This window comes from Lepisosteus oculatus, chromosome 23 (assembly GCF_040954835.1).
Source record: "Lepisosteus oculatus isolate fLepOcu1 chromosome 23, fLepOcu1.hap2, whole genome shotgun sequence".
NCBI lineage: Eukaryota > Metazoa > Chordata > Actinopteri > Semionotiformes > Lepisosteidae > Lepisosteus > Lepisosteus oculatus.
In genome coordinates, this window is record NC_090718.1 from 2029925 (window position 1) to 2048704 (window position 18780).

General features: G+C 47.8%; 1 protein-coding gene across 4 annotated transcripts in view; it reads left to right on the forward strand.

Annotated features, from left to right (window-relative positions):
* The window catches only part of clcn1b (chloride channel, voltage-sensitive 1b), a 33096-nt gene extending 15461 nt beyond the window's left edge, over nucleotides 1-17635 (forward strand). For 3 of the 4 annotated variants that reach the window (XM_069182786.1, XM_069182784.1, XM_069182783.1), the window contains 17 exons: nucleotides 4462-4540; nucleotides 5405-5530; nucleotides 5671-5755; nucleotides 6132-6233; nucleotides 6342-6426; nucleotides 7028-7177; nucleotides 7548-7617; nucleotides 7857-7967; nucleotides 8104-8317; nucleotides 9247-9380; nucleotides 11947-12149; nucleotides 12277-12358; nucleotides 13501-13586; nucleotides 13950-14000; nucleotides 14560-14664; nucleotides 15034-15120; nucleotides 15649-17635. In XM_069182786.1, coding sequence (XP_069038887.1) covers nucleotides 4462-4540; nucleotides 5405-5530; nucleotides 5671-5755; nucleotides 6132-6233; nucleotides 6342-6426; nucleotides 7028-7177; nucleotides 7548-7617; nucleotides 7857-7967; nucleotides 8104-8317; nucleotides 9247-9380; nucleotides 11947-12149; nucleotides 12277-12358; nucleotides 13501-13586; nucleotides 13950-14000; nucleotides 14560-14664; nucleotides 15034-15120; nucleotides 15649-16122 — 2244 coding nt within the window. In that variant the 3' untranslated portion in view covers nucleotides 16123-17635. Of the gene's footprint in view, nucleotides 1-545; nucleotides 625-4461; nucleotides 4541-5404; nucleotides 5531-5670; nucleotides 5756-6131; nucleotides 6234-6341; nucleotides 6427-7027; nucleotides 7178-7547; nucleotides 7618-7856; nucleotides 7968-8103; nucleotides 8318-9246; nucleotides 9381-11946; nucleotides 12150-12276; nucleotides 12359-13500; nucleotides 13587-13949; nucleotides 14001-14559; nucleotides 14665-15033; nucleotides 15121-15648 lie in introns of all 4 variants that reach the window. The other variant, XM_069182785.1, reaches the window with a different exon arrangement.
* The last annotated feature ends 1145 nt before the right edge of the window (nucleotides 17636-18780 follow it).

The window sequence follows — 18780 nt, forward strand, 5'->3', positions numbered from 1 at the left end:
TAAAAATGTACTGATGTCAGAATAAGTCATTTTAAATATCAATTTAATCTTTTTTACTTTTATTCCACATATATAGTAGATGACCATGTGCTGATGTGTGTATATGCACTGATGTTGTGTTACTGTAAGAACATATAAAGGCTGTTGTACTAATTGCATGGCCTGTGTGTTTCTCTCTGTGTTCGTTGTGTCTGTCTGTGTGGTTGTGTACTGGCTGTCTCCGTTTGTGTCTGTTTCTGTCTGCATGGATGTCGTTACTTGTGTCTGTTTGTATGTCAATCTGTGTGTGTCTGTGTGTGTCTGTGTGTGTCTCTGCGTGTGTCTCTGCGTGTGTCTCTGCGTGTGTCTGTGTGTCTGTGTGTCTGTGTGTCTGTGTGTCTGTGTGTCTGTGTGTCTGTGTGTCTGTGTGTCTGTGTGTCTGTGTGTCTGTGTGTCTGTGTGTCTCTGTGTGTCTCTGTGTGTCTCTGTGTGTCTCTGTGTGTCTCTGTGTGTCTCTGTGTGTCTCTGTGTGTCTCTGTGTGTCTCTGTGTGTGTGTGCGCCCCAGAGTGAGCAGCGGTATCTGGACTTGCTGGTGTCTGCATGCGCTGTTGGAGTGGGCTGCTGCTTCGCCGCTCCGCTTGGAGGCAAGTCTGTCTGAGAGTCAAATTAAACAGATGGAGACTCAGTCTCATTCTACAGTCACAGAACTCACAGAACCTATATTATACACACAAGCTCACTGTATGATTAGAGACCCAGTATTATACACCTGAGCTCACTCTACAGTCAGATACAGTATTATACACACAAGCTCACTGTACAGTCAGAGCCAGTATTATACACCTGAGCTCACTGTACAGTCAGATACAGTATTATACACCTGAGCTCACTCTACAGTCAGATACAGTATTATACACCTGACCTCACTGTACAGTCAGATACAGTATTATACACCTGAGCTCACTGTACAGTCAGAGCCAGTATTATACACACAAGCTCTCTGTATAATTAGAGACCCAGTATTATACACCTGAGCTCACTGTACAGTCAGATACAGTATTATACACACAAGCTCACTCTACAGTCAGATACAGTATTATACACACAAGCTCACTGTACAGTCAGAGCCAGTATTATACACACAAGCTCACTGTACAGTCAGATACAGTATTATACACCTGAGCTCACTCTACAGTCAGATACAGTATTATACACACAAGCTCACTGTACAGTCAGATACAGTATTATACACCTGAGCTCACTCTACAGTCAGATACAGTATTATACACACAAGCTCACTGTACAGTCAGATACAGTATTATACACCTGAGCTCACTCTACAGTCAGATACAGTATTATACACACAAGCGCACTGTACAGTCAGAGCCAGTATTATACACACAAGCTCTCTGTATAATTAGAGACCCAGTATTATACACACAAGCTCACTGTACAGTCAGAGCCAGTATTATACACCTGAGCTCACTCTACAGTCAGATACAGTATTATACACACAAGCTCACTGTACAGTCAGATACAGTATTATACACCTGAGCTCACTCTACAGTCAGATACAGTATTATACACACAAGCTCACTGTCCAGTCAGATACAGTATTATACACCTGAGCTCACTCTACAGTCAGATACAGTATTATACACACAAGCTCACTGTACAGTCAGATACAGTATTATACACCTGAGCTCACTCTACAGTCAGATACAGTATTATACACACAAGCTCACTGTCCAGTCAGATACAGTATTATACACCTGAGCTCACTGTCCAGTCAGATACAGTATTATACACACAAGCTCACTGTCCAGTCAGATACAGTATTATACACCTGAGCTCACTCTACAGTCAGATACAGTATTATACACACAAGCTCACTGTACAGTCAGAGCCAGTATTATACACACAAGCTCACTGTCCAGTCAGATACAGTATTATACACCTGAGCTCACTCTACAGTCAGATACAGTATTATACACCTGAGCTCACTGTCCAGTCAGATACAGTATTATACACCTGAGCTCACTCTACAGTCAGATACAGTATTATACACCTGAGCTCACCCTACAGTCAGATACAGTATTATACACACAAGCTCACTGTCCAGTCAGATACAGTATTATACACCTGAGCTCACTGTACAGTCAGATACAGTATTATACACCTGAGCTCACTCTACAGTCAGATACAGTATTATACACCTGAGCTCACTCTACAGTCAGATACAGTATTATACACCTGAGCTCACCCTACAGTCAGATACAGTATTATACACACAAGCTCACTGTCCAGTCAGATACAGTATTATACTCACAAGCTCACTGTACAGTCAGATACAGCATTATACACCTGAGCTCACTCTACAGTCAGATACAGTATTATACACCTGAGCTCACTCTACAGTCAGATACAGTATTATACACCTGAGCTCACCCTACAGTCAGATACAGTATTATACACACAAGCTCACTGTCCAGTCAGATACAGTATTATACTCACAAGCTCACTCTACAGTCAGATACAGTATTATACACCTGAGCTCACTCTACAGTCAGATACAGTATTATACACACAAGCGCACTGTACAGTCAGAGCCAGTATTATACACACAAGCTCTCTGTATAATTAGAGACCCAGTATTATACACACAAGCTCACTGTACAGTCAGAGCCAGTATTATACACCTGAGCTCACTCTACAGTCAGATACAGTATTATACACACAAGCTCACTGTACAGTCAGATACAGTATTATACACCTGAGCTCACTCTACAGTCAGATACAGTATTATACACACAAGCTCACTGTCCAGTCAGATACAGTATTATACACCTGAGCTCACTCTACAGTCAGATACAGTATTATACACACAAGCTCACTGTACAGTCAGATACAGTATTATACACCTGAGCTCACTCTACAGTCAGATACAGTATTATACACACAAGCTCACTGTCCAGTCAGATACAGTATTATACACCTGAGCTCACTGTCCAGTCAGATACAGTATTATACACACAAGCTCACTGTCCAGTCAGATACAGTATTATACACCTGAGCTCACTCTACAGTCAGATACAGTATTATACACACAAGCTCACTGTACAGTCAGAGCCAGTATTATACACACAAGCTCACTCTACAGTCAGATACAGTATTATACACCTGAGCTCACTCTACAGTCAGATACAGTATTATACACCTGAGCTCACTGTACAGTCAGAGCCAGTATTATACACACAAGCTCACTGTCCAGTCAGATACAGTATTATACACCTGAGCTCACTCTACAGTCAGATACAGTATTATACACACAAGCTCACTGTCCAGTCAGATACAGTATTATACACCTGAGCTCACTGTCCAGTCAGATACAGTATTATACACCTGAGCTCACTCTACAGTCAGATACAGTATTATACACCTGAGCTCACCCTACAGTCAGATACAGTATTATACACACAAGCTCACTGTCCAGTCAGATACAGTATTATACACCTGAGCTCACTGTACAGTCAGATACAGTATTATACACCTGAGCTCACTCTACAGTCAGATACAGTATTATACACCTGAGCTCACTCTACAGTCAGATACAGTATTATACACCTGAGCTCACCCTACAGTCAGATACAGTATTATACACACAAGCTCACTGTCCAGTCAGATACAGTATTATACTCACAAGCTCACTGTACAGTCAGATACAGCATTATACACCTGAGCTCACTGTCCAGAGTGCCTTTATTATACACACAATCTCTCTGTATAGTCAGAGAGCCAGTATTACACAGTTTGTTTAATAAGTTTGATTCTAAGATCGATATCGATATTCCAGAGACAGTCTGATTGTTTAGCTGCAGAGTCAGAATTCTGTTTTCTGTTGTAACTGTATCTCTTCCAGTGAGTAAATTCTCTACACTTTTGGTTCCATGCTCCGTGCTATACCGTGCAGGAGCCAGTGCTGTATAGTTTCAAAAATTGTTACTGGGCAATGCTTGCCGTCACTAATGTGAAACAGAATGATAGAAATAAGCAGGGAATGAATTTGGTGCAGTCAGCGCCTCGGTTCACTAGTGTACAGCCAAAGAGTCCTGATTCTGCCAGCATTGCCCAGCGAGGGAGTCAGGGCGACACTGTGTCCTGCGAGTTCAGGCGAGAACTCAAAGTGACCGTTCTGTCCTCTGCTTCTGTTAATTTTTATTTGACTTTATTTTCTTTTCTGTCTTCTGTCTTTTCCCCCGGCTCTCTCTCCCTCACTGTCTCCCTCCTATCCCTCTGTTTCTCCTTATATTCTTATTATCGTATTTCTCCGTATATTCCTTGTTTTCTCCCTTCACCCCTCCTATCCCTCTCTGTTCCACCTATTATCCCCCCAATCCTGGTTTTCCTCTGTATTCCTCTCTTTTTCTCCCGGTATACCTACCCCCTGTCTGTCTCTCTCTCCCACTTTCCCTGGTCAGTAGCATCCTTACGGTTATACCGACATCCTGACAGTAGGGTGCGCTGTGGGTGTGGGCTGCTGTTTCGGGACCCCTCTTGGAGGCAAGTCTGTCTCTCTCTGTCTGTTGCTCTAGCCTTCCCCCCTCTTGGGCTCTCTCTCTCTCTGGCTTTCTCTTTCAATGCATTTCTAGTCAGTCAGAATATATAGAAATCCAGCCCTCTTCCTGTTAGGTGTATCTCAAGACTGTGTCTATCTGTCCTCTGTTTCATTCATTCTCCCCCTCTCAGGCTGACTGTAAAGTCTCTCGACTAACCCTCACCTTCCAGCTAACAATGTCCAGTCGGTCAGTGTCTCTGTGCTGTAGTGTCCAGTCAGTCAGTCAGGGTCACTGTGCTGTAGTGTCCAGTCGGTCAGTCAGTGTCTCTGTGCTGTAGTGTCCAGTCAGTCAGTCAGTGTCTCTGTTCTGTAGTGTCCAGTCAGTCAGTCAGGGTCACTGTGCTGTAGTGTCCAGTCAGTCAGTGTCTCTGTGCTGTAGTGTCCAGTCAGTCAGTCAGGGTCACTGTGCTGTAGTGTCCAGTCAGTCAGTCAGGGTCACTGTGCTGTAGTGTCCAGTCAGTCAGTCAGTGTCTCTGTGCTGTAATGTCTAGTCAGTCAGTCAGGGTCACTGTGCTGTAGTGTCCAGTCAGTCAGTCAGTGTCTCTGTGCTGTAGTGTCCAGTCAGTCAGTCAGTGTCTCTGTGCTGTAGTGTCCAGTCAGTCAGGGTCACTGTGCTGTAGTGTCCAGTCAGTCAGTCAGGGTCACTGTGCTGTAGTGTCCCGTCAGTCAGTCAGTGTCTCTGTGCTGTAGTGTCCCGTCAGTCAGTCAGGGTCTCTGTGCTGTAGTGTCCAGTCAGTCAGTCAGTGTCTCTGTGCTGTAGTGTCCAGTCAGTCAGTGCTAATTCTCCCTCTCTCTATCTCTGCCTGTAGGTGTGTTGTTCAGTATTGAGGTGACTTCAACATATTTCGCAGTGAGGAATTACTGGAGAGGGTACTTTGCAGCCACCTTCAGTGCCTTCATCTTCCGAGTGCTGGCTGTGTGGAATAAGGATGCAGGTATGGAGGGAGATGGAGGCAGATGCAGTGTGGAGAGTCTGTGGGATGCAGGTGTCTCGTCTGAACACAGAGGTGTGGACAGTAATCTCTGTCTCTTCGCGTCTTCCTCTCCCCTCTTTATCTCTTGCTCTTTTCTCCAGTGACCATAACTGCTTTATTCCGGACTAATTTCCGAATGGAATTTCCATTTGACCTCCAGGAGCTCCCAGCATTTGCCATAATAGGGTAAGACAAAGGTTCAATATTCCTGGCTTAATATTCCACAAAAGTCTTAATGGAACAGCTGGCTGAGGAATATAAAATACTGGCAATGTGGCAATACTTTACAGTAGTGTCCAGTGTCCAGTCATTCAGGGTCACTGTGCTGTAGTGTCCAGTCAGTCAGTCAGTCAGTCAGTCAGTCAGTCAGTCAGTCAGTCAGTCAGTCAGTCAGTCAGTCAGTCAGTCAGTCAGTCAGTCAGTCAGTCAGTCAGTCAGTCAGTCAGTCAGTCAGTCAGTCAGTCAGTCAGTCAGTCAGTCAGTCAGTCAGTCAGTCAGTGTCTCTGTGCTGTAGTGTCCAATCAGTCAGTATGTCTGTATCAATCAGTGTCTCTCTCTGCAGTATATCCTGTGGGTTTCTTGGTGCCTTCTTCGTCTATCTGAATCGTCAGGTGGTTCTCTTCATCCGGAGACAGACGGTGCTGACCCGCTTCCTGACCAAACAGTGAGAGTGACTAAGAGACATATTGACGAATGGACATATGAATGCCTTCAATTAATATTATCATTTTAATCAGTGTTAGTGATCATATTTGATGTTATTTTCTTGCAGTCGGCTGATTTACCCAGGGGTCGTGACATTTGTTATTGCAACGTTGACGTTTCCCCCTGGATTTGGGCAGTATATGGCAGGAGAGGTCAGAGTTCAAGCACTCTTTGTCTCTCCCCTTCTGTCTGATTGTTCCTATCTATTAAAGACTGATTTCTGCAGTATGTAAAAGGGTCTTACTGAAATTTGTTTTTGGAATGTCTCTGTTTCCAGGCTGTATTATTGTTCCTGTATTAGGCGTGTCTTTGGAGTCTATATTAGAGTCTTTAGTAATCTCTATGTATGAGATATCTCTCTAGGGTCTGTATTAATCTCTGTGGGTGAGGAGTGTCTCTGGGGTCTGTATTAGGGTCTGTATTAATCTCTGTGGGTGAGAAGTGTCTCTAGGGTCTGTATTAATCTCTATGTATGAGATATCTCTCTAGGGTCTGTATTAATCTCTGTGTGTGAGGTGTGTCTCTAGGATCTGTATTAATCTCTGTGTGTGAGGAGTGTCTCTAGGGTCTGTATTAATCTCTGTGGGTGAGATGTGTCTTTAAGGTCTATATCAGGGTCTGTATTAATTTCTGTGGGTTAGGTTTGTCTCTATGGTCTGTATAAAGGTCTGTATAAATCTGTTTCTGTATTAGGTGTGCCTTCACCTATATTATAAGAGTCTATATGATGGTCTTTATTGTTTTGTCTCCTAGCTGATGCCCCGGGAGTGCATTAACTCTCTGTTTGACAACCTGACCTGGACTAAGCTCTCGGGATCACAGCAGAATCTAGGGCGCACATCTGCCTGGGTGAACCCCCACATCAATGTCTTCATCGTGCTCCTGCTCTTCTTCGTCAACAAGGTGTGCCCAGCCTGCGCCTGTGCGTGTCAGTAGCCGTGTGTCCGGCGCTAGCCCTTCTGTGATTCGTCACGTCAGCCCTGTGTGGCTTGCAGAAATCCACACAGCCTCGGGAAGCAGGCAGAGCAACTCCGCCTTTTTTCAAGATAAATCGTACAAGAAGCGCTCCATGCCGAGAACATTTCTTGTCACATAACTAAAGCCCAAGTGGAAACAAGGCATGCAGACCTCCTGAGTGGCGCGACCACAGCGGGCACAGTAACTGAAGCATGCTCCTGGGCTTGCACTAGTGCTGCAGGTCCCGAAGACTGGCTAGTCCGATTGCAGTGCCGGCTTCATTGTCATTCTGACGAGCTGCCTCTCTCCCTCTCAGTTCTGGATGTCTGCTATCTCAACCACAATGCCCATTCCCTCGGGAGCCTTCATGCCCGTCTTCATCCTAGGTAATAATCAACGAGGGCCAAATGTGCCGCTGTTTTCCTGCTCCGATTTTTGCTATCTGTCCCTCTCTTCTTCTCCTCTGTGTCTTTTTATGTCTCCCTTGATCTCCTGTTTTCCTGTCCTCTCTCTCTCGCCCCACAGTGAGTCTTCCCCTCTGTCCCTTCCTGCCTCCTTCCCCGTATCACCCCCCTTGCTCCCTCTCTTCCTCGCCTCACCCGCTCTCTCCCTCCTTCCCTCTCAGGGGCGGCGTTCGGCCGACTGGTGGGGGAGATCATGGCCACCCTCTTCCCCAACGGGATCCTCTTCGACGGGATCGTGTACCGCATCCTGCCGGGGGGCTACGCGGTCATCGGTGAGACCCCGCCTCTCTCGCCGCCTGCCTCCTGCCTCTGCCTCCGCCTCTCCTCCCCCCCTCTCTCCACCGGCGCCTCCAACCACGGCGCTCAGTCTGCCCGCCCGCACCCACCTCCCGTTCCTCTCGTCCCCAGGAGCTGCGGCGCTGGCCGGGGCGGTCACCCACACGGTCTCCACGGCGGTCATCTGCTTCGAGCTGACCGGCCAGATCTCCCACATCCTGCCCATGATGGTGGCGGTCATCCTGGCCAACATGGTGGCGCAGGGCCTGCAGCCCTCGCTGTACGACTCCATCATCCAGGTCAAGAAGCTGCCCTACCTGCCCGAGCTGGGCTGGGGGCACTTCAGGTCAGAGGCTGAGTGCGGCTCCGGTCGTGGTCAAGGGTAGTCATTGCAGTCTGGGCGCGTTCGGGGCCAGCAGACAGCGGGGGAGAGCCCTTCATCAGAGAGGGGCTTCACCCTGGGCGGGGCTCGGCCGACAACATTTCCCCATGTGGGAATCTCGATCGCATAATTCAAGGTCATGGGGGATCGCGTTGGTGTTCTCCTGTAAGTTGTTTAGGTTCTGGAAGCACCTTGTAGCCCGATCTCATCAGATCTCGGAAAGTAACCCACGCTCATCCTGGACAGTCCCGGGAAGGGAGGCCTCTAAAAGAAAACCAGGCTGCAGCTGACAGTGGTGTCGGTGGACCAGTAGGGGGTGCTCTTCCCTCTGGAGTAGAATTTCCAAAGCATCAGGGTGATCTGGGACACTGTGCTGTAGGAGGCCCTTGTCTTTAGTATTCGATTTAAACTGGTATCCTGAGAATCAGTCGGCCTCCATAGAATTCCCCCTTAATTCAGCTGGTGAAGCAGTTTCTCCCTGCTTCCCTTGATCTGCTGTACAGAGGAGCTGCTGGGACAGATCGCCTGCTGTGTGTGTTCCAGGTTAAGTGTGGGACCCCTCTTATACATAGGGAGCTCTGGGGTCTTTGAGATGAAGAGTGCTTCAGAAGTGCCAGGCATGAGAATTATTTAAGGACGGTCATTACTGCAGGTTAGGTCCAACATGCTCATTTCGGTTGCTTATGTGTGGGTTCATGAGGAAGAGGTTTTGAGCCAAGATGGCGAGCGTCAAACGCCTGTCTCAGTGATCTATGATCCTTTTGTGAGAGGAGGCTGGCTCCACTCCAGCTCCAGTCGGTGAAGCCTGACCCATTTTTTAAGGTGAGAAACCGGATGGCGCCCCCTTTGAGACCAGACTGCACTTAACCTCTGTTTGTCGTTCTGCCACTCAGTAAATACAATATCTTCGTGGAGGACATCATGGTGACGAAGCTGAAGTTCATCTCGTCACGCTCCAGCTACAGGGACCTGAGGACGCTGCTGGAGACGAGCTCGGTCAAGACCATACCGCTGGTGGAGTCGCCTGGTGAGGAAGGGCTTGGGGCAAGCAGACAGATACCAGAGTACAGCACGACTCGTCCACTGGGACACACTGACACAACACAGCCCACAACACTAGCGCATGGTGCATCTTACTGGCTCAGTGACCATTGCATGGATATGGAAACTGGACACAGGCAGACCTGGCTGTCCACAGAGGACAGGCTCAGTGACCACAGCCTGGACATGGAAACTGGACACAGGCAGACCTGGCTGTCCACAGAGGACAGGCTCAGTGACCACAGCCTGGATATTGAAACTGGACACAGACAGACCTGGTTGTCCAGAGAGGACAGGCTCAGTGACCACAGCCTGGACATGGAAACTGGATACAGACAGACCTGGTTGTCCAGAGAGGACAGGCTGTGGTCTAGCTGTTAGCAGAGAGAGGCAGAGGCAGAGATGCACTTTCTGGTGCACTGTGAGAAATACTCTGGGACACACATTTAATACGCCAGTGCTGCAGGTCCTACATTTCACCACATGGTGGCAACGTCTTTACACCGAGAGAAACTGCGGCAGTCAGAGTGGCGATTCCGCCCTTCACCACCAGATGTCGCAGTGTCCCCGTGTCACGGATCTGATTTCGTCCCAGTGGTCGTATCATCCTCGCAGCACAGGCTGGTGATGTACAGAAATCTCATCCTGAGCCTTTGTGCATGCGGCGGGGGGAGTTATAGCTCAGTTCATGCTGTAAAAAAATGAACAATTTTTACAATTTCATATTAAGCAGATGCTCCTAAATATCCCGGGGTTCTGTAAAGACGGGTAGCAACTGAGCCTATAGTCTCCTCATCCCGTAAATTCCCCTTTATACTTCAGGAAATGGAACAGTCTGTTGTTTTATGGGCATGCTCTAAAATGTGCGCAGGTGCCAAAAACCTGATCTGGGGTAAAAAAACAGGCACAGAGGAATGGAGGAGTAAGTGCCCTAGAGACAGTCACAACAGCAGCACGGTATTTCTACAGTGGCAGGTATCACAGTGGATATAGGAGTCCTAGTCTATGTACTGAATGTACATCAATCTGTGTTTCTCTAGCATCTTTTCTAGGATCTGTACCAAACTCTCAGCTGTGTCACCCTGCAGCCCCACTGGAGCTCAGCAGGTGGGAGCCTGGCCAGTAGCCGGCTGGGGAAAGCTAAGGCTGCTGCTGGAAGAGGTGTTAGTGGGGCCAGTAGGGGGCGCTCACCCTGCTCACCCTGCAGTCACCCTGCAGTGGGTGCCCCCGTATAGCAGCAGGGACAGGGTTCCGTAGAAAAGGCTCCGTCCTTCAAATGAGACTTAAAACCGAGGTCCTGAGTCTCCATGAGTCATTACAAATCCCAGGGCGTTTCTCGATGCCCTGGTGTCCTGGCCAAAGTCCCCCTGGCCCTACCAGTCATGGCCTCCCAATAACCCCCATCTCTGAATTGGCTTCATCACTCTGCTCTCCTCCCCACTGAGAGCTGGTGTGTGGGGAGAGGACTGGGGCATCATCCAGGTGGGGCTGCACACTGGTGGTGGTGGAGGGGATCCCCATCACCTGTAAAGAGCTTTGAGTGGAGTGTCAGAAAGAATGTCATATATGTGTTATTATTATTTAGTAGGGTCTGCATCAATGTCTTCTCTAGATGCATCTATGTCTAGAATTGGGGTGTCCTAATGCCTTGTGGGTCTGTGTCAGGCCTGTGTTATACTGACAGGGTTAAGTCTAGTGACACACCTTGTCCAAAAGCACAGAACAGCAAGTTTGTGAACATGCACGCTGTGCAACGTGGGAGCTGTCGAGCCCTGAATAAAAGATGTTTTCCTGCTCATATCTCATAGGACAGAATGTGGAAATGCTCCTTCTTGAATGGAAATAAAGCTAGTTACATGCAGACATTGTGAGGACAGACCAAGACTTATTGTGGAGCTGAAGGAGGCAGACAGTGACCAGGAACACAGGGTGTGCGAGGGTTTGGTGAAGTCTGCTGGTGAGGAGCTCAGGGTATCACCATATAATAATTAATAGAAAAAAAACCCATAATCAACTCAACACGTGCATCTGAAAGGTTTATCTTCGATAAACGACAATAAAGGAACAATGTGTTTTTACTCTGATGCCGATCAACTGCTCCAAAAAAAATGAAGGTGATAATTTCCCATAATAGTAAAATGTTTCTGGAAGCGTGTTGTTTTTTTGCAGAGTTCCTATGCCTTGCTGAGGCGCATTACGGAGTGTCAGCACATTTCTGGGCCTGTTTTGCACAAAGTCAGTTCACTTTGATGTGACATCAGCACTCTCGTGCACTATTTGTCCGACAAATGTAGGAATGCAGAAGCAAGCGTATTGTTTTCTGATTCAGGTGTGTGATGCGCTTTGTCTCTGTTCAGGGTGCCCTTTAGATTTATGGCGCTTATTAGGATTTCATTAAAACAAAATCACTTGATTGAATTGAAATAGCACGCCGACTGAAACATCATTTTTCTCCCCAGATTTCATTAGAACCGAGAGGCCTGACAGGCACAAAATAATTGGGCCGCAGAGAGTTAATCTCACCCGGCTCTGTCTCTCTCTCTCTCTCGCAGAGACGATGACCTTGCTCGGTTCCATCGATCGCTCGGAGCTCCAGGCTCTCTCTGATTGGTGGACGTCCCCGGAGAGACGCCTCCTTTTGCAGAGGGAGGGGACGCCGCCGGGGCAGGGGTCACCAGGGGGTCAGAGGCCAAAGATCAGCTGGGAGTCCTTCGCCTTCGTGGACGAAGACATGGGAGAGGAGAATGGAGAGAAGGTGAGAGAGAGAGAGAAGGTGCAAGGGCTCTCTGCAGCTCCACACATATACCTCCATGTATACCTTATATGATTTTTACACTCCCTGTTCAGTGCTACTTGTTTAACGAGGCACGTTGGTTTCCCAGAATGCTCCTGTGGTGGACGAGCGCAATGGGCCCCTCCCCTCTACGAAGGCCCAGGAGCCCGCAGCCAATCACACGCCTTCTGGTGAGAGCAAGTAGCCCGCTGATGAGCTGACAGGCGCCTTGCCAGTGGCATACCGCTGTGCCCACAGTGACACTGAAGCGGTCTGGGGCTGCGGACTGGGTCTGGGGTGCCGGTTCAGGAAGCACGCAGACAGGCAGGAATGCAATCCAGTCATAGCCAGGAGCAGGCAGAGATCAAAACCACAAAAACACAGAGTAAGAAATCACAGAGAGACACTTCGTGAAGTACCACAGCAAGACAGAGTACAGTTCCGCAGGGAGACGCTGAGTAAAGTTCCGCAGGGAGACGCTAAGTAAAGTTCCGCAGGGAGACGCTGAGTGCAGCTCCGCAGGGAGACGCTGAGTGCAGCTCCGCAGGGAGACGCTGAGTGCAGCTCCGCAGGGAGACGCTGAGTGCAGCTCCGCAGGGAGACGCTGAGTGCAGCTCCGCAGGGAGACGCTGAGTGCAGCTCCGCAGGGAGACGCTGAGTGCAGCTCCGCAGGGAGACGCTGAGTACAGCTCCGCAGGGAGACGCTGTGTGCAGCTCCGCAGGGAGACGCTGTGTGCAGCTCCGCAGGGAGACGCTGAGTGCAGCTCCGCAGGGAGACGCTGAGTGCAGCTCCGCAGGGAGACGCTGTGTGCAGCTCCGCAGGGAGACGCTGTGTGCAGCTCCGCAGGGAGACGCTGAGTGCAGCTCCGCAGGGAGACGCTGAGTGCAGCTCTGCAGGGAGACATGGTCGAAAAGTCGAAACAGCATGCCGGGGTCAAAACCAGAAACAACATAAGGCTCAGTTCAGGGGTCACCCAGGAACATGCAGTGAAAACAAGCACAGTCAAGACATGGAAGGTAAGGGACTTGAGAACACTAAGACCACTAACCAGGGACTGTGACTGAGAATGCAGAAATAGGTATATATATAAATATATAGGTATAAATATCGGAGGAAATTACAATCTGACAGGTGGCACTGATTGTCTTTCATAGCACGTTGTGGTGGTAACTGACTGGTTGGCAGGACTGGCGTTGTTTGTGGCGATTCTGGTTTTATTGCTCGTTGTCTGGTGAGCACGGGTATGACAAACTGACACATTAACACAGACGGACAGACTGTAAATAAGACTGTCAGACAGACAGTAACAGTGTCTCTCTCTCTCTCTGACAGACAAGCGCCCCCTTGAGGCTGTGAGGACAACACTGCAGGGGCTGTTCTGTCAGTCCACGGACAGCCAGACAGATGAGCGCCCCCAGGTAAGACACAGGAGGAGACAGGCACAGTGGGAGAGAGCTCTGGAAGAGAAAATGCTTTACTGCTGTTACACGTGCCAATGAAGAGACCACCTTTATTCAGAGACACTAATGTAAAGTGACATAAACACAGTGTCTGACAGAAAGACACACAGAGACACAGGACACATGCAGTCAGAGAGCTGGACAAGCGCAAAAGGCCAACGTGTACAGACAGACAGGCAGATGTACGGACCCACTGACGAGCGGAAAATCAAAATAAGAGAGAGATCTCCAGACAGTCATGGACCCAGATGAAAAAACGTCAACACACAATCAGACATGACCGCAGACAGTCGGCACAAACCCTCGTCTCTCTGTCCACAGGAGCCAGTCCCTCTGCCCCTGCCCCTGCCCGACAACATGACCCCGGAAGAGGTGAGCTGAAACCACAAGTGTTGGGCGAGGAGATGGGCTCCATTCTGGCTCAAGCTAAGAGCAGGGCCTGGGTCTACACAGATGCACGTTTCGAGCCAAGATGGCGTGCGCAGGGGCTTAGTTTCAGTTGCCTGGCATGTCTGTGTTCTGATGTGAGAGCCCATTTCTTCTAGCACGTAGTTTGTGTATGTCCCCTGCCTGGACGCACCTAGTTGCCAGGATGACCAAGACAGGAACCCATTTATTATTCACATTACTACTCTACGTGGATTAAAATGATGGTGCAGGGAGGAATAGGAATAAAATAGAAGTAAACAACACAAAACAAGTCCTTGCCAGGTGCCCGCAGTTAGTTTCTTGTGTTGCTGGCCTAGTGGTTGAGGTCCTGAGCGAGTTACTTCCTGGTGCTCCGTCCTTCGGCAGAGACGTCACAGATGCAGTTCTGTTGTCAGAGGCTTTGGTGCAGCTGCTGTCTGCTGAACGAGAGGCCCAGAGGTGCTGTTTGCCCTTGTGCTCGAAGGAGAAAAGCTCATTGATTAAGTGTTGCCTCCTTGTCTAGATCAAAGCATGGGAAGAGGCGGAGCTTGACAAGCCTATCAACTTTGATCAAATCCGAGTAGACCCCTCCCCCTTTCAGCTAGTGGAGAGAACATCCCTGCACAAGGTGAGTGACAGCAGACCCCACCAATGTCTTTTCTGTCTGCTTTCTAACATTGTACAGCATTGTATACATGCAATTCCAGTCTAGAACCCTTGAGTGTTACTGCTTCTGTAAATGTAGTGTTATAGACTGGCATTGTCTGCGTTCAGTTCTAATTTACACACTATCTGCATTTGATGGCAGTCTGTGCTGTAACAGCTGATGTGAAATACAGAAGCCGAGGTATCCAAGCTATAGAAAGGCATCTTATAAATGGTGCCAGGGTGAGACAAGCACATTGTGGGGTAGCTGTGGGTTGGCTAGAGAGGTGCTAAACTGTACTGTGACCTTGCTCTTCCTTCTGTCCCTCCTGATGGCCCCTCTCTTGTTCAGACCCACACACTCTTCTCTCTCCTGGGGTTGAGCCACGCCTACGTGACGAGCATAGGGAAGCTGGTGGGCGTGGTCGCACTGAAAGAGGTAATACTGCCAGGCATCTCACTGTCTCCTGCATTATAGTGGCACAGGATTCTCTCCATGAAGTGCCCCCCCTGAGATAGGTACTGAAATGAACTACAAGATGGAGACCCTAAAATCTCTAGAGTCTGTCGGTGTTTGTGTGATTCTAGGGTGTGTGTATGTAAGGATCTGCATTAATCTAAACTGTTTCTATATTATATGAGGTTATATTATCTATATTAAATAGTATTATAATACTATATAAGGATCTATATTAGTGTCTGTATTAAGTGTGTCTCTAGGGTTTATATTAGGGTCTGTATTAATCTCTGTGTGTGAGGAGTGTCTCTAGGGTCTGTATTAATCTCTGTGTATGAGGAGTGTCTCTAGGGTCTGTATTAATCTCTGTATTAAACCTCTATGTGTGAGGAGTGCCTCTCATTTCTATATTTCAGGCTGTATTATTGTTTCTGTATAAAGCGTGCCTTCAGAATCCATATTAGGGTCAGTAGTACTGTCCAATTAACTCCTTCTATCTCTCTTTTTCAGCTACAGAAAGCCATTGAGGGGTCGACCAGGAGTGGTGTGAGGCTGCGTCCCCCGTTGGCCAGCTTTCGGGATGCCAGCCGGCAAGGAAGAGACAAACACAAGCAGCTCCCCCAATCTCAACCCTCATCTAAAAATCCCACCGGGGCTGGACAGACAGGAGGAGGGCGAGAAAGAGACAGGGGGCCTGAATTTCCTCTTTGGGGCCCCCGCAAAGAGCAAACAGCCAGAGAAGGAGAAGAGTTAGAAGGCGAGAGGGATGAAGGGAAGGCCGAAAGTGAAGGGGAGGGGAGGCAAAAGGAGGAGTGTGAGGCTTGCAGCAGTGGCAGTGGCAGCAGAGCCAGCGACACGCTCACTCACTCCCCGCCGCCCGCTCTCTCTCTCTCCCTGGCCGAGCGGAGGCCGGTGCGGCTGGAGATGGAGCGGAGGGAAGGAGAAAGGGAGAGGGAGAGAGACAGCGAGGAAGAGCCCCTTTGAAACAGCGACTGAGAGACTGACTGAAGACAAGAGCACACTGAAACTATACTGAGCCTGTAGAGAGAGATTATTTTCCCAGAGACACTCCTCACACACAGAGATTAATACAGACCCCAGAGACACTCCTCACACACAGAGATTAATACAGACCCTAATATAGACCCCAGAGACACTCCTCACACACAGAGATTAATACAGACCCTAATATAGATCCTAGAGACACTCCTCACACACAGAGATTAATACAGACCCTAATACAGACCCCAGAGACACTCCTCACACACAGAGATTAATACAGACCCTAATACAGACCCTAGAGACACTCCTCACACACAGAGATTAATACAGACCCTAATACAGACCCTAGAGACACACCTCACACACAGAGATTAATACAGACCCTAATACAGACCCCAGAGACCCTCCTCACACACAGAGATTAATACAGACCCCAGAGACACTCCTCACACACAGAGATTAATACAGACCCTAATATAGACCCTAGAGACACTCCTCACCCACAGAGATTAATACAGACCCTAATATAGACCCTAGAGACACTCTTTACACACTGAGATTAATACAGACCCTAGTATAGACCCTAGAGACACTCCTCACACACAGAGATTAATACAGACACTAATATAGACCCTAGAGACACTACTCACACACAGAGATTAATACAGACACTAATATAGACCCTAGAGACACTCTTTACACACTGAGATTAATACAGACCCTAGAGACACTCCTCACACACTGAAATTAATACAGACTCTAATATAGACCCTAGGGAAATAAATAACACATAGAGAATAATACAGATCAAAGAGACAAGAAGACAAGAAGTTTCACAGCTGAAACTGTTGTGTTTCCTTTCTTCTCTTTTCAGCCTGGAATAAACCTGTTACCTGTTCCTTTGCAGCCTACGCATGCTGACACAGCTACCTACATGAACGACATCAAATTTACAGTGATTAATATACTTGTAACTCAGACAGATACATGACTGAGCGACTGCGTTCACAGTACTTCAACACTGTGTTGAACTAAGGGACAGAGAGACAGCACAAAAGAGTGGAATTGGAAGAGGAGGCTGGGGTGTGCGATTCCTGAACATCTCCAGTGAAAGTTGACCTGTTACGATCAGATGATGAACTGAAAGCTTACTGCTGACTGATATATAATCGATTTTTTTTTCAAACATACTGTGTTCTTTCATTCTTCTTCTTTGTCTTTCTTTTCAATAACTCAGGTTTTCCTTTCTCTGCACATGTCTTTAAACTTGCAAATTATTTTTCGGTGTCGATGAGCCACATTGCTGTCCATCTTTCAAACTTGATGATCCACGAATCAGAGTGCTTGGCTTCATTTTTTCAGATTTTTGCCAGGTGTCAATAGAACCTATATAACTGTAGATGTGATCAGGTACAACATTAGAAGTACCTTCTTATATTTTCTTGTATTATATTTGAAATAATTATGATTAATAATAAAAATTCAGTTTGTCTAAGTTTTGTGGTACTGTGTTTTGCCTCCTGCATCGTTTTGTGCAGAATGTTAATATTGAAGAGAGACATGGGGGAGATAGGGGCAGAGAGGAATTCATATGAATTTTAATTAGGCCTTTCTAGGGGCAGTAACTGTTCATGCTTTGTGCCCCCATGCCTTCTGGGACATGTAGTGCATTCTGGGATGTGTAGTCTTAATGGTAAAAGTCTTATTTAATACATGCTTCTGTTATCTGTCTTTCTCTGGATTCATTCATATGTAGGAGAGAAGGAATGGCAGCATGTGTTAAATGAGACCTTCTATGCTGAAAGAGTCCATATTTACCGGGGTGCTCTGTGAAATTTATTGAACATTTGTCAAAATTCACATATGTTTTGCGCGCTCATAAACTGTCTTATAGTTTTGTTTTGGAACATAAATAGTAAGAGAACGGTGACAGGAGACCATCTCTGGGTGTCAGGAGCTAATTATTCCTGGGTTCTCAACCACTCGTTTCTTGAAAGAGACCAGGGTGTCGGCTTTGACAGTGTAGAGGGGCCCTGCTCCATGCTCCCAACACTCTTTGTGTAAAGGAATGTCCTGTCACTCTCAGTTCTTAGTGAACTTGTCCATGTAGTTATAAATCGCGCCTGATTTGTGTTTCTCTGTTTATTTCACTGGTTTGCTCTTTGCCCTGAAGACGTGCACTGGGTTGACCGTGATTCTGAAGACCTGTGTCGGGTCACTTCGAAGTCTTTCTCTTTTGAAGACTCAAAAAAAGCTTCAGTTCTTTTAGTCTGTCAGACGAGCACATGCCAGGGAATACCTTTTAGGATATTAACACCCCTGGTTCAAATGTTTTCAGCGGCGAACGTCTACTAATGCCAACATCTCGATCACCCTGCAGCTCACACCTGCCAGCCCCCTGGAGCTCAGTGGGGGGAGTCTGGCCAGTCCCTGGATGGGAGACTCCTGGGAGAGCTGAGGTTGTTCCTGGGAGAGGTGTGAGTGGGACCAGTAGGGAGCGCTCACCCTGCAGTCTGTGTGGGTCCTGATGCCCCAGTACAGTGATGGGGACACTATGTGGTAAAATGGCACTGTCCTTCAGATGACACGTAAAACTGAGGTCCCAGGGTGTCTCTCAGAAAGAGTAGGGGTGTTACCCGG